General features: G+C 35.3%; 3 protein-coding genes across 3 annotated transcripts; all 3 read right to left on the bottom strand.

The window, feature by feature from the left end:
* Positions 1-1,220: 1,220 nt before the first annotated feature.
* On the bottom strand, positions 1,221-5,631 carry LOC130715824 (14-3-3-like protein C). Its single transcript, XM_057565949.1, has 7 exons — positions 5,466-5,631; positions 4,863-5,169; positions 4,685-4,772; positions 3,184-3,293; positions 2,914-3,062; positions 1,611-1,660; positions 1,221-1,537 (listed from the first exon to the last, which is right to left on the bottom strand). The coding sequence occupies exons 1-6, from the start codon at positions 5,536-5,538 to the stop codon at positions 1,611-1,613; spliced, it is 777 nt and encodes a 258-aa protein (XP_057421932.1). The 5' UTR covers positions 5,539-5,631; the 3' UTR covers positions 1,221-1,537.
* A 1,133-nt stretch (positions 5,632-6,764) lies between these two features.
* LOC130715099 (putative lipase YDR444W) lies at positions 6,765-12,526 on the bottom strand. The gene is made up of 11 exons (XM_057565140.1): positions 12,096-12,526; positions 11,101-11,242; positions 10,577-10,644; positions 10,097-10,167; positions 9,706-9,972; positions 8,600-8,763; positions 8,343-8,398; positions 8,184-8,236; positions 7,276-7,444; positions 7,083-7,180; positions 6,765-7,003 (listed from the first exon to the last, which is right to left on the bottom strand). The coding sequence occupies exons 1-11, from the start codon at positions 12,259-12,261 to the stop codon at positions 6,899-6,901; spliced, it is 1,359 nt and encodes a 452-aa protein (XP_057421123.1). The 5' UTR covers positions 12,262-12,526; the 3' UTR covers positions 6,765-6,898.
* A 949-nt stretch (positions 12,527-13,475) lies between these two features.
* LOC130713986 (heavy metal-associated isoprenylated plant protein 28-like) lies at positions 13,476-15,561 on the bottom strand. Its single transcript, XM_057563841.1, has 3 exons — positions 15,425-15,561; positions 14,987-15,062; positions 13,476-13,931 (listed from the first exon to the last, which is right to left on the bottom strand). Exons 1-3 carry the CDS (start codon positions 15,428-15,430, stop codon positions 13,621-13,623), a joined length of 393 nt encoding a protein of 130 aa, XP_057419824.1. The 5' UTR covers positions 15,431-15,561; the 3' UTR covers positions 13,476-13,620.
* Between the last annotated feature and the right edge of the window lie 474 nt (positions 15,562-16,035).

Below are 16,035 nucleotides of genomic sequence, written 5' to 3'. Positions count from 1 at the left end.
TGGTTGTGGTGGGTTTTGCATTTGGATGCATTTGGATGTTACTGCATCTGAATCATATTTGTGTCTCTTGGGGTGAGTAACTATGAGAATGCATCTGAACCAGGCACAACCGCACAACAATACAATCATTTTCCTGGGCGTTTCCCTCCTGATGCCTTCTAATGCAATATATTTGTAGAGTATTATCATAATTCAGGCAATAAAGTAGCTGTATCCGGTTGATTGATTATATGTTTTTTTATCCACAAAAAATATGTATTGTTTATTGTTACAGTTTGTGTAGCTCTTGTAGACCAAGGAATTGTAAGCATCTTAGTTCAGGGGTGATTCAATCTTATCCATGTGGAATAGAATTTGACTTTATAAGTAAGATTATTCACAAGTTAATGATTCCGTTATTTATCCTCAATAAATATATTTGACCTTCTTGGCTGGTGTGTGGGTGGGGGTTTTGCACTTGGGTTTGCTTCCTGGATTTTCTGAACAAAATGATGAAGAGGATGGATGAATGTTTGAAGATGATGAATATGTTCTGGGTTTTCCAGAAAATGTTAATTTTTTAACAGAAAGGAGAAAAGGGACCAAAATTGTTAACTGAGTGTAACGTCGGGGACCAAAAATGCTATTTTTTAAGTTTAGGGACTCATTTTGCACACATCGCATTCATGGGGGACCAAAAGTGCTTTTAAGCCTTAATATTGCCTTAAGATCTAGTTAGCAGTTATTTCATTAAAACTTTATAAATAGTAGACTATAATTTGAAATCAAGGTTTGACATATAGTTATTGAAAGTTCTAAAAATGCCCAAGTCCCAATTACGACAATCGCTTCAAAGAGTGTCAAGTAAACATATTTTCTTTACTGATAAGGTTTGCATTCTACCTTCACTGTTCATCGCTAGTTCTTGCTTTTGAATTAATACTCACCGGAATATTGATCTTTCAAGTTGTCTGGTCTTATTCTCATGTTTTATCAGTGTTTACCGGAGTATTGTTTGTTCAAGTTGTACCGAGTACGCACACAAGACTAATTTGTAAACCACTAAACTTACAAGTCCAAGAGGACCTTTATCTAAGTCCCCAAATTATTCTTTCAGATACATTTGTTTTACATGTACACGCATCCATCTCCTAGTCTCATCCCTACAAACACTACTGCATGGTCTTATGGAAATCACAAACCAAGATTCGGTTTTTTTTTTCTTTTTTGAACAAGGCAAGTTTAAATCAATATCAACTGTGTAAACTAATTGAATGCAAGCTAGCATTCTTTTTGGAAAGATCCAAGTCAGAAGCAATCCACTAAATTACAACCAAACAACACCAACCAATGCAATCTCAACTCCAGTCTCCAATAGTAGCAAAGACAAGCATAGAATGAAAGACTCACATGACATCACAAAGCCCTATGGTAATTTACTAGAGACCAAGTTCATGTTCTATTACAACATCACATCCTAATGGTAAACTATGAAGAGTTGCAAGAGTTCTTGTATGCACACCACAAATTCCCCTAACAAATATCTGCTTTCCCATCACTGCATAATGTAACTTTGTCAGGGTAAAATGTAGAACCCAAATATTCATATGCTAAGTTGGTACATAACCTACCTATGCATCTTCCCCTGCAGGTGCTCGGGCAGACTCCACCTTTTCCTCACCTGTTAAAAAACGACATGTAACCAGTGAAATCAGAGATACCAAGTTGGGTTGGCAGGGCTACAGAGGTAACAAAGATTAACAATCGCTAGAAAAGTTTTGGTGCGTTTGGTAAACAGCTACTCAAGTGCTTATGGCAATAACCGCTTATCGCATAGGTGCTTACTCATAAACAAATCTAAACAGGTTATGAAAGTAAGCTTAAAACAGCTTATAGGTAGGCCATAAGCTATTTACATAGCATAAATGTTTTTGCTATAGGATAAACTTAAATAAACTCCCATAGGGGCCAAAATGAGAAGAAATACCCATAGTCTGAAACAACAGCAAAATATAAGCATAGTAGACAGTAAACCATGATGGAAATAAGTTGACCGCTGCTTAAAAGACCACTTGGTCATTGGCTAGTAGTAAATAGTATATGGAGAGCTCCTCTTTTGTTCATGATGTTGATCTTTCAATGCAGGGGAGCTACTTAGCAAGTGTTTCGTCAAGAAGCTTTCTTGTGTGATTAGAATGATAAAGCAACCCTAGGAACTGTGGTGTGTGATTTTGAGCACACGTGGGATGTCATTGCATAGCTACATCAACAAATATGTATACAATGACTGACACATAGTTGAACAAACAAATTGCATAGTTGATAGGCTCTGTAACCAACTTAAAATAGAACGAGAAAGAATAAATTAGAATAAAAGACATTAGAATCAAATAATTTTAATAAAGGTGTTAGAGAAAAATGTAAAAAGTAAAACATGAAGCAATGAGTTTGTATCAAACATATATTTTAGTTGGCTCTTGGTTGCAAGGATTTAGTTGCCTAAGATCACAAGAAAGATGAAGAGATTCAGCATTTGCAAAAGCTCTTCGATGAGATCAAAATTCTAACTGTTGCACCCAAAAGAAATTAGCAGTGTCAGCTTGGCCTGATTTCTCAGATTGTTCATTGTTTGGGTTTCTTTTTCAACTGATACTGTTAGGTACAGGCTTTTCTTCAATATTCTGGAATTTTGATCAACATGGGATAAACTTAGCAGGCCACAAGCATAAACTTATCTCAAAAAATGAAACAGACATCAAACAAAGGAAATCACAATAGCCATGACCATGAACAAACAACCACAATAACCATACATTAATGCCGACTATACCAATGAACATTCTATAAAACAAAAAATTCATATATTTCATTTACATTGCAGACCAAGTCCAACTAACATAGTGGCAATGAACACTAATATCTATAAATGATTACCTCCTTCTTCAGGGATGTCAGAGGTCCACAAGGTGAGGTTGTCCCTCAGAAGCTGCATAATTAGTGTGCTGTCTTTGTAAGACTCCTCACTCAGAGTATCCAGTTCAGAGATTGCTTCATCAAATGCCTGCTTAGCAAGGTGACATGCCCTGAAATATGAGGAGTACCATGTTAAATCCATTAAACAGACTAAGTATACATTTAGTGCATGAACAAAGGAAGTTGGGATGTTAAACAATAATACCATCATGAAAAAAAAAATTGGTATACCTTTCAGGAGAGTTCAAAATTTCATAGTAGAAGACAGAGAAGTTCAAAGCCAAGCCCAATCGAATGGGATGAGTGGGAGGTAATTCAGTCTCTGCTGTAGTGGAAGCCAACTGCAAAATTTATGATTTGTTCAGATAAACATGAACAGTTGGAAAAATACTTAGGCAATTCAACAGCAAACGTCACATTGGTGATGCCTTCATCTAAATAAATGTCAGATATCATGAATGTCATAAAACAAAGACAAGGTGTCATGAATGTCATGCCTGATGATAAGCACTACCTCCTATTTTTCCTCTCCCCAAATATTAACAGAACACGTAAAAGTGACTCCTCTACCCATTCATTTATTTTACTCACAAACCAAGCCTGTATCAACTTCGAATCCTCAAATTATGCTTTTCCTACCTAATAAGTACACAATCTAAGTGATAAAGAACCATTAGGATCGAGGTAGCTAATATCAATAATCTACGTCAATTCAGGGAGTGAAAAAAATGTAAAACATGGGATCATAACACGGACCACAATCCTACAAAATATTAATACATTTTGATATAAAATTTATGATAAATTGATAATACAACTGAATAATAAATGTAATAATATAAATAATTTAAGTCATCAGATATTTTTTTGTAATTGTTTTAGTAATATGTTAATATTAATATTTCATAGTAATTATGTAAGAAAAGAAAAGAGCATAAAAGGAAAAGTATAGTTCACCAGGAAGTCAAAGAGTGAATGTATATGAACTTAGAAGGCCCAAAATAAATAAGAGACAGAGAGTTCCGGTAGGGACAAAAACAGAGAGAGATGATAGACAAGGCTTCAATAGTTGAGGGCTGACAGACAGAGAGAGATGAAAATGTGAGAGACAAAAACAGAGAAGAGGAGGGCATGACTAGCGAGACGAAGACAGATCACAGTACATCATTAGCTGGGTCGACATCACAGATTGTTGGGTCATTGGTTTGTTTTACTTGGTTGTTAGTGTGCTGCTAGTCCTGTCAAATTCAGCTTATAAAGACCGACAATTCTGTTGTCTATAAGATTTCCCGATGATTCCACACAATCTCATCAGCTGATAATCTTTTGTGGAAACAAGATTGAAATCCACCGTAAATATTGTAAGATCGGTAATTCTATGATAAAAGTCACGAATTTGAGTGACTACCTGGATTAGAAACACCCCTTCAAAGTTAATATCCCCAATAATGACTTTTGATTCACAATTTATCCAGTAACACAGGTCAATAATATAAGTCCTTTTGTCAGAAATTTATTAATTTCATCACCCAAGAAATATAAAGATACCAATAAGTAAGACTTGATAATTAAACCGAAACACTTTATTCTTCACTGAACCTCACTTAATAGAGACATATCAAGCAACCATATCATCCATGACATGAATCATGAATTACCAGGCAGGACAGATATAACAAACATCAAGATCTTTTAAAACAGACAGATACAAGAGGTCTGAACACAAGCCAACCTGATATGCTTTCATGGATTGATCAGCAGCCTCTTTTCTATCATCACCAGACTTGAATTCCGCCAGGTACCGATAGTAGTCTCCTTTCCTGCAAATAACAAAGGAGACAATCAAAACAATGAAATCCTAAATTCTGAGAGAGAGACATAGAGCTAGGCTAAGAGCAAAAACCACTCACATTTTGTAGAAAAAGACACTAGGTTCACCAGCAGAGCTCGATGGAATAAGGTGCTCATCAATAACAATCATGATATCACTGCATATATTGGACAACTCAGACTCCACCTTCTGCCTATACTCCCTTATCCTCTTCACACTCACATCATTCCCTTTAGCTTCTTCCTTCTGCTCAATTGAGGAGAGAATCCTCCACGAAGCCCGGCGAGCACCCACCACATTCTTGTACCCAACTGACAGAAGGTTTCTCTCCTCAACAGTCAACTCAACATTTAGCTTCGCCACATTCTTCATTGCCTCCACCATTTCTAACCCACAAAAACATAAAAAATAAATTTTCAATTTTTCTTAGTAAAATTAAAAATTTTCAAAACCCCAACTCCAGTTTTCCTCTAAATTCCAAAAAAAATAAAAATTCAAATAAATTGTAAAAAAAATATAAAAAAAAAGCTAACCAGAAACAAAATATTGAAAAAATTTAAAGCTCAGAACAGTGGAGACAATCACTTAAATCTCTATGCAGAGGAATCAAATATTGAAAAGAAAAAAAAAACTATATGAGAAACTGGAAGTTGTAAGGAAATGGGTGAGAGAGAGAAGGGACCTTCATAGCGCTCGGCTTGTTCAGCGAGTTTGGCGATGTAGACGAAGTTGTCACGTTCCTTGGTGGACGCCATTGACGATCTGCAAGGTTTCTCTCTCTACAAAACTCTCTCTCTCTCTCTAGAAATCTCTCTGTCTCTCTCTTTCTCTGTGTCTGTCTATGGAATTTGTATTTTGAAGTTTTCAAAGGTTTGGTTGGGGAGGGACACGGAGACAGGTCACGACGGCACAGGATGGTAGTCGGGGAGGGATTCTTTCCACGCGCTGTTTAGAGAGTGGTTGTCACGCTCTTGCAGTTTTAAGGATGAAGTGGTGAGATGTGATGGTCACGTCAGAGAGTGGTGAGTGAGATTGAATGGGAGGCTAATTGATTGGTGTTTGGTAAGCATTGAAATTTCTGAATCACTTTTTTTCTTTTGAAATTTTTACAGGTATTCATGTCTTTTTCTCCTGTTATTAATATTTTTTCAACAATTACATCATCATAGAATGAGAAAAACGATGCTTCCCTATCCATTTAAATTGGAAGACCATATTGCAAACTAAAAAAATTAGTATCATGGAGCAAAGCATGATAAATCAATGTAAAAAGTATAGAACTCATCCGGTCATTCATTTTAAATGGGTATCAAAAAATTTCTTAAAAAAATACAACTTAAAAATATTTACCAGTAATTTTAGTCAGGTAGGATGGTCACATTCTCATCAAAACAAAATACTCTTCATTTGAGTTGTCTTACCCGTATCTTATCAATACATTTTTACATGTTTGCATGAAATAAACTCGGGTTATGAAATATTTTCATCCTTGAACTATAGCGAGAATGTAATTTCCATTCCTATACTAAAATTTTGATGATTAACATCCCTTAACTTAATAAACCTTTTGATTTTCGTCATTTTATCAATTTGGTTGATGACATGAAGTGCCAACGTGTAGGTTTTGTAGGTTTTTATCGATGTGAATTTTTTTTTATTCTTTTAAATGCTTATGTGGAATTTCAAAGGGACCAAAATCATAAGAAATTTATTTTTCATCATGTGGCCATAAAGCTCAAAACTCAAAAGCCAGCCTATCCTAACTATGTCAATGACAATTGAAACACAAGAAGGACAACAATTCATGTAGATCATCTCCAAACATGTAGAAGCTCAAAGAGTACCTTTCCAAATGCCAAGAATTCGTCCTGTACAGTCTCATCTTAATATGCAAAAACCAATTTTTCCCCATTGGTATGATATTGAATCTTTCTACTAAGTTGCACAATGATCACGATTAAGTGGACTAAGAAGTACTATATGCTTGCATGAACTTATGATCATTATAAATTGTAAGTATATTAATGACTACTAAACTAAAATATTGATTTATTTCATCTTGTATAGTGCAGTTAGTCATGTCTCAGGCGTAGTGAAATTACATGCACTAGCTAGTTACAAGCTAGCAGCCAAAATTGATGACGCTTCTTGCTGTCTTAAGCTTTCAGCCACATGAGCAATTACTCCTGCACCAGCATTGTGAAGCCATTCATTTTTCACCTGAAATCAGAAAAGTACTCATGTTAAAAACTCTACTAACTATAAAATCAGCATTCAACAGATTAAATGGCTGCAGTACATGAATGTTGTTATGAGCAAAGAAAGGCCAGAAGGATGAGTGAAAGCTGACGTCGACTTTTTTCCATCCCAACTGTTGTAATCCATTTATGATCTCATCTGTTAAGAAGATAAACAGTGGTTTTAGTAGAACAACAGTGGAGAGATAATAGATATATGATATATCTTCAGTTACACTAAGAAATAATGATTACCTTCTATAATTTCGTGATATTCCACAGTTTTCCGGGTATCTGCTACATTTTGTGCTGCTTCCTTTGCTTTCACTGCTCTTGGGGGAAATTGAGGGCCATCAGAAGCGACCGGGGGGCAGTATTCCACGTCAACCACATGCTGGTACCCATCTAAAGATTTGCGAGGAGCCTGCCAATACAATGCAAAAGATTAGTACTCTAGAAACATATACATTCTCAACTTTCCATTTCAATTGTTTTTCTTAATCTTATATTAATTAATTTCTCTATCGGGTTTTGATATGGAATCTGCACCAAACAACAAGGATACCAGAACTTCCCCTTTATCCCAGCATTTAATACTATCCCTTCCAATTTCCAAAACACTAACCAACTAGGTTGCCAGATTAAACACCACTCACAAACACGGGTGTTGCATGGATCAACTGATACATACACAAGTTAGAATCACTACCACTTGCATTCCAATCCTGGACACAGGCTTTCAGGTTAAACTGACAGGCTATGACTCTGCAGTGATAGAAGCTTTCACTTGAAATTTCTAAGTAATTATGAAGGGACCCTAGAGAACTAGAGATAAGGCTACCAATGAACTGAGTCAACCTGGTGCAAATTACAAAACCGTCCTGTTAATTTTCTCTGATTGCATAAAGATCCTGGAATTTCTTGATCTTTGATTTATTACTTTTTATGAGTTAGATACTTTCTTATTTGGTCGCGTGCGTATGATTACTTTTGACTTTCACTTTTAAACTTTTTAATAAGCCCGAGTCTGTCACTGAATGCAAGACATAAACAAGTAGTATTAATTGAACTAACTAGTTAATTTGTCGTAGTAACTATTAACTAAATTTAAAGGTGATAAAAAACAAGTAAGACAATCCAGAAGAAGAAATCATTATATTCACCTTACGGAGCTCTGTTTCCCTCCTTATAGAAGATGTGCGCCACCCAACCATATCTATATAAAGTTAAAGAAATTACCAAAATTGAGGAAGAGAGAGCCGAAAGCTTATCATTGACATACCTAGAAGGTTGTATAACAAAGAAACATACTGAGAGGATACGATCATACGAAACATTAGCATAAACAATGCGAGATCTAAATGCTCCAAGTGCAGATCTACAGAGAGAGTAATCTTGTAAGGAACTGCCTAAAAATTACTTAATTGAAAAAATGTTAGAAGTACAATGTAAAACCATGCATGTGTCTTCACTCTTCACCCAAGAACTTAAGTTGTTGGGTGCTTTGGGTACACATGAATGGTTTTATATTACAGCAAATAGGAATATAAAGTCAGAATACATATATTCCTTTACTTACAGAAACTTTCCATCTTCACAATCAGAAGCCATTCTCAAAAGAAGAGGTGGTTTGTCGGGTTTACCATCAGTAAAGAACAACTGACTGCCAGTCTGACCAACCAAAAAAGGAGCCATTGGAGCAGCAAGCTTTTCTAGGATTGGGACACCCAATAGAAATGGAAGCTGGAAAATATGCATAATGAAAAGTCAATTCTCATGGCCTGTAAATCTTCTGTATAATTAAATTGAGAAACATGAAGAGCATGAACAAGACATCTAAACAGGGGTTTCACAGAATGATGGTTTATATATTCATTCAGTTTTATTTGACTCAAATTGTTATTTATTACCATGATTTTCTAATTACCATTTTCAGGGTTGTAACTTGTAATATAAGACATCATCAGTAAAATTTTAATTTTGTTAGGGTCTGCATGTTTATGGATATAACGTAAATCTAATAGCTCATTATCGAAACTGCTATTAAAAGTAAGAACTGGGTAAGAAAAACTGATTATCTGAAGAACCACTAATCATGAAAGAGAATAGGAAGGTCAAATCTCAGCACAGAGAGAACAAAAGGGAAAACAGAATGAAGAATATTATTTATATGGAAACGGAGTGAGTCATATCTTCAGAAAACAATAGATCTGGTGGCTGTCCTGAACATGAATACTATAATTTGATTAAAGCTGTATGATAGAGAAGCTAAATAATATTGAGAGATAACAACAAATAAAAACATAATAAGATAAAGGGGTCTGTAGGGTAAAAAACAGACAAATACTAGAGTAATGTTTAACATTAGCCCATCACGAGAAAATTATAGGGCTTCAATAAGGAAAAGTATCTTAGATAGAACTATATCTGGATAAATTAGTACAGTAAGGAAAACCTAAATAAGCAGAAAAAGCTGCTGCAGCAAAAAGGAGGTCTTAATTTAATTCTAGCTTCAACATTTACTAATGATAATATAGAGCATTTACAGGTGCAAAAATTAGAATATCCCCAAGGTGCTATGAAAGCTAAAAAGTACTCAAGTAGAGTGAGCCAAAACCAAGATGGCAATACATAAGCAGAAACTTATCATAAATAAAACACAAGGATTTTGTAAGTTCCACAAACCTGCCATTTTCCCCTTACACCAAGATGTGGAGTTGCTAACGTAATAAAATTGATTGGCTCCAACCCAGCAATCATCCCTCCTTTGGAAAAGCTTGTTCGCTGGGAATTTTCTGCCATGCTGTTTGCTAGGTCACTAGGTTGGTCATTATTACAGGTGTCTGGTGAATAAAGAACAGCAATTGCATATCTAGCAAACAATCCTCCTAAAGAGTGGGCTAGAAAGGAGATCCTTTTCAGACTTTTTGTCTTTTTTACAACTTGCAAGACCTGGTTTGATGAAAATAAAGATAAGTACACAATATGAAACGATTCAGAATAAACCCAAAGCAATCAGAACTGAAATTGGGTGTCCAAACATTGGGCGTATAAATTTGAATTTCCTAGAACTCACTTCATCAGCTAATCGCTCTCCAGCTCCATCAATCCCAGTAAACGTCTTAGTGTAAGTATTTGATGAGCTTACTGCAGAGATAAAGAAAAATAGTTCTTAAGGACTTCTCCTAGAAAAGTAATCATCACTTCATGGATGAGACACTCAGCCATACCAAAGACAATTTTCACAACATTAAGACAAATATTGTTATCTTAAACAGCTTCGGATTACTACTACCAATACAATACAAAAAGACCATTAACTTCGAAAAAAATAAGTAAAAAAAGGAAGGTTCAGCACGAGAGTGAGAGTTTGATTTTGCAAGTCAAAACATTCCATACAGCATCTAAATATAATTAAATAGATCAACTTTGAGTTGGAAAAGTTATCAGTCAGTTGCTCCAAATAAAGCAGTCATTGAAAAAATTTCACAATTGATCTCATGTTCTCTGATCCAACAAAAGTCAGAGAACCGCAAGTAAAAAAATATGTACTGACCGTAAAGTAAAAAGTTCTTTCCAAGGCGCCTTTTCAACTCTGCCTCAGCATAAGTCCAGTCCGCTGTGCTGTATGAGTATCAGTAAAAACATCAGTAGAACTTCATATGAGACTAAACTACAGGATAACAAGCAAATGACAAACAGAAAGAAGTGGGTATATAATACACATCCACCACCCCAAATTCTGCAGTGGCAAGTGGCAACAGCTGATAAAAATGTAAATGAATGAAAGGAAATTTTTACTTCTCATACATACATTTGCTAAATCGAGAGATTTTAAACTGATATTACAAAATGAATTGGGTTTATGATTGACAAGAAAACTGGAAAGGGTCCCCACATAATCATAAAAAGGATAAAAAACCATAATCCAAGTTAAACTTTAATATAATACCTAATCGTAAAAGCATTATGTGTAGTGAATTCATTTTTCATTTTTCACTCAGAGCTCATAATAAGCTTCACTCAAACTTCAACACAAAATAATCCAGTCAACTTAGTATTCTGTCAGTATAAATATACCTTGCCAAGATACCGTGAACAAGAACAAGGAGATGATCAGGGTCGTTCTTTGAGTTCCCTTTGCTAGCAATAGGCTTTCCATTCGTGGTTGTATTCATGGCTCCAGCTCTAAGGCCTTGGTGTCTCTGTCCACTGTTTGTACCTGCAAAAGTTAATCTACCAGCCTTAATGAACTATGACCATTAAAAGTTATTCATAACTGCACCAATATTAATACAGTCAGAATACTAGGTTATAAGAATCTTTGTTTGTGGGATTGGAGTCTTGGAGGGTTGGACCAGTACTAGAGTACTACTAGTACTTGACCTAATTTTTAGGTATAATTAAGAGTACTAGGTTATGGTACTCTATCAATCTGCCAAACAAATGTTCAGCATGCCTTTATTCTCAGCCTTCATTCATTATTTTACTATCTCTTCCCTTGAGGATGGCCTTTTAGCTTTTACCAGAAAAAAGAGTGACAAAGAGAGGATGGAGTAAAAAGGCCAAGGAGGACGTAACTGTAAAAGCTGTTGCCCAATACACAAGGTACCCACCACCATGGAATCTGTGAATATGAAATCCTAGCCTTGTTATTAGATAGACTATTTCCTTCCACAACTAGAAGCTGTAACGACCAAACCTAATGTTTCACTCTCGAGGACTATCTTCTAATAGATAGAAAGAAAGACTGTTTCCTTTCACTCACCTTCAATGTTTTTTGGTAAAAGGCATAAGCATGTATGTTATCATCTTCATTTATTTATACTTCCAGTAATGCATAAATATATGCACATGATCAAGTGAATGATGCATAAATGAATGTCTTGCATGGTGCTTAAATTTACAAATTACATCCATCATATCAATTATCAAGTGATACAATTGTTAAAATCAAGAATTACACTTGATTCTGATCAACTGCCTTGTGTTGCATATATCAAATCCAATGAATACTAATGTTCAATGTAATTACAGAAAAAAGTGATCAAATTGAAAAGAAAGGGAAAAATTACCAGAAGAGAAACTCAAGCCGGAGTTGGAGGAGGAGGAACAGGAGGGCGAAGAGGACGTTGAAGCATGAGAAGAGGATGAGGGTAGAGGGGTTTGTTGTGAAGAGTTGCGATTGGAGAATCGTGGCAAGTAAGAACAGCGCGCGTGAATGAACGGAGCCGTTGCCATAAATAGAACTAGAATTGGAATTTGGAATATTGGATACGGATACGGATGGATAGATTAGACGCAACGCAAAGGCTTGTTTGTTTGTCTCTCTCGTTCTCGTTTCAAGGCGAATTTAGTGGCAGTGCCAAAAACGCCACAACACTCTCGTAGTCGTTCGTTCGTTATCTTCTATAACCCATACCATACCGTGCCATTAACTAACTCTTTTCCTTTCTTTCTGCTGTGTGCTCTGCTCTGCAGTTTCAGAAAAAAAAAATAAAATGATTTTGTGAAGCCAAATTGCTACTATGTGGTAAGGTAATGGTGAAAACGACACTAGTAGCAGGTCAGAAACGACAAGTAAACCAATACGACAACACCAGAGTCACGTAAGCACAGCTCTCCACGCTCATATCATTACTCATACCAATAATGTTACTTACACACCTATCATTTGAGGTGGAAGAGGTGAAATGAAGAGAGAGATAGAAAGAAAAGAAAAAGTAAAAGAGATAAAGTATGAGATTTGATAGATGATAAGAGGAGAGAGATAGAAACAAAAAGAGGTGGAAATGAAGTGTTTAAAAAATAAGGTGTGTATATATCATTCTTGTTACTCATACCGGCGGTAGCTCAACTATTGGCTCCAACAACCATTGGACTATTTTTTAATCAAAGGCAAAATTGTAATTGGTCCCTTAAATAAATCATACTACATTTTAGTCTACAGCTTCAAAAATATGTCAAATTAGTCATAATTGTTCATTTACTCTAGTTTTTATGCATTAGTGACTTCTGTCCAAACATCCAATATGGTATAAATTAAGTAGTCCACATTGGTGACGGATCGGCAATCCTAGCCAAGGCAGTGGTGTTCCGGTGGGCTATGATTTTAGCATCTCAGCTTGGTTTCCGATCGATTTAATTTGTTTTGAGATAGATTAATGTCTCTAGCTCTTTTATAGGTGGTAGAAGTCATCGGATGATGGTTCTTATTTGAGTTCAGTTATTCAGGATTGTGTTAAGTTGTGTTGCACTTTTGATCTTGTTAATTTGTCTTTTGTTAGTTGTTCAGGCAATATGGTTGCTAACTTTTTGCCTAGAAATGTCTCCTCATTCGCCGGTTTAGTGTAAATTAAGAGGTTCATCATGAAGCTGTTTCTTTTGTAATGACTGACGTTTATGTTTTAGTTTTAATTTAATTAAGCAGCAGGTTTCTTTTATAATGACTGACATTGTGGTATATGTATTAGTCCACATTGATACATGGAAGTAAAAAAGGACACGTTTTAGGCGAAAAGCATATTCAAATTATATTGAAATGTGTGTTAATTGAAATACAAACACACATTATCAATTGATACATACTTAATTATCAATTCACATTATAAAACAAGCATGAGGGTTGTCATCGCTGAACATGGCCATGGCTTTCTCTTTGATCAATGTAGCACCAATTGGCTTCCTGTAATACCCAAAATCTTCACCATTGCTGTATCCATGCTTGTGAGAAGAGGAAGGCTTGTAGGAGTAATTGCGTGTGAAGGCATGGTATTCTGGCTCGTAAGGATATGGCCACAGCTCTGCTCTCCTGCCAGTTTTCCTTACTGTTCTTAGAACCTTCTTTTGCTCAGCCCAACCCATCACAGTCACTTTTTGCATCCCCATGTCTATCTCAACACTATCAACTCCTGATACAACATACACAAGTTTTTGAATCAGCATGTTAGGATATGTTTGAATCGGGCGTCAAGTGTCCACCACCGGTTGGGATGGTGAAGGTAAATACTGCTACTAAAATATTGTGATAGGCCAATATGTTTACATGATTAATATTTTTATTAATAATATAAATAAATGAAGATGCACAATGATATGTAGATAGATCTATTAATCTGTTGGCCTATTATCTCTTTAAGATGAAATTTTCTGTTAAATAGACTTGTAAACATCAGGCTAGTAGGTAAGGTCAAACCATCTAAAGTTTTAGGTCAGGTCAGGTCTTAGAATTTTGCTTATGACATGCCACAAGTCAAGTTTGAGCTGCGAAATTAGAATGCACGTCAGGCTTGAACCGCACAAAACATGGTCTGTCCAATTTCCACCGGTAGCTACGAGTGTTGAGCACGTTGCGCGTGAGCCGAAAATGGGGTTGGTGGTCCATGAGAGTGGTGGCTTGAATTGTGGGTGTGGTGTAGTCCAAAATTCCTTAAGGCAATTGGAGTTCCAATACCCTATCGTATAAACCATTATAGCAAATTCCTAGCTTTTTGGCAACTAATTATCTAGCAACTATTTTACAATAATTTTTTCAAATTACAACCATTATGTTACATGGTTACAAATTAACAAATAGTGTACCGGTTTAGCACTTGAACAAGTGTTGGACGCCATAAAGCCATCTCGATTTGCACAATGTAAAAATGCAAATTTAATTTCACTTCTACCTATTAGCATTTTTTAGTTTATTTTCCTATATATTAATATAGCTTATTAATAAAAGCTCACACTTAGGAGTACATAGTACTTATCTATAACATATTTTCAGCTTACTTATTTTTCAAATTAGCTCATTCCAAAGAAAAAATGCATATTTTCACGACCGTCCTATAGACTATTTTTAGCTTTAGGTTATTAATAAGAAATTACACTTACTTATAATATATTTTCAGTTTATTTTAATAAACAAATTAAATTAAGGTAAGGTTTGCTATTCGACCAAAGAAAAAAGGTTGTCTCTATGTACCACGTAATTTTGTAAGAGCCTTCCTTATCTTGTTTTCGCAACCTGCACAATCCATGTGCACACACATCTCTACTATCTGCAAAATAGAGAAATAAAGTCTTACACATATCATAATTAAAGATCAGAACGGGAATATATATGCCATAATGCAGAAAATTATTTGAACTTTGGCATCATCACCATAACACCATTGTCGATATTTTCAAGACTTCAGCAGCCTCAGAAAGTGGGATAAGGCTTTATACATATATCAATATATATACCTAATTAGATTTCAAAATCTTATCACATTATAATTTAATGAAAAATAAAAATATCGCTCGTAACCATTAAATAAATTATTATTTTCAAATTAATTAGTATACTTAGGATATTTGTTAGTAGGACTCACGACATAATTCGAGAGCAGTAGGAAAAAATAATAATAGTGATTCTAACCGTCATTTTCGGAAGTTAAGGTCAGAAACGTTTCCAGAATGCAACGAGAGCTTCTATTTCTATAATTGAGGATGAAATTAAGTCATCAAGATCATGTCCTATTTATAGGTAGTGAGACTAGAGATGATGAAAGTTTATCTTACCCGCGAGAAGTACCATGCAACATCATTAAGAAATGTAATAATATAATTTAGAAAATAATATTTATTTCAAGCGTAGTCCCCACGGAATTTTCTTTCTCACCTGCTTTCCTCTTCAACAAATTGAAAACTTGAAAGTGTGGACGAACTCGAAATTGCATAGCAACTGCTTAGAAATTGAGAGGAGCCTTTGAAAGAAATGAACCCTTACATATTTTATTTAATATAGTAAATGGCTTCTTACAATGTTATCTTATTGAAACAATTGACAATTTTGACTTACTTGCAACTTCGAATTTATTGGCACGCGTGTCGTGTGTCTATATATTTTTAAATTAAAACATGATATTGCAGAAGCTGCCTATGAACTATGAAGCTTTGGTATGGTATGATATAATCTCAACTTCTCAAAGTACCACCACCAAGTCCCAATAGCTGAACTTCTTAGTGGATAGTTTGATCGTTGAGTGA

Source organism: Lotus japonicus, chromosome 4 (genome assembly GCF_012489685.1).
Source record: "Lotus japonicus ecotype B-129 chromosome 4, LjGifu_v1.2".
Classification (NCBI taxonomy): Eukaryota; Viridiplantae; Streptophyta; class Magnoliopsida; order Fabales; family Fabaceae; genus Lotus; species Lotus japonicus.
Note: the sequence above shows the minus strand (reverse complement) of the source record. Positions and strands in the feature narration are given on the sequence as shown.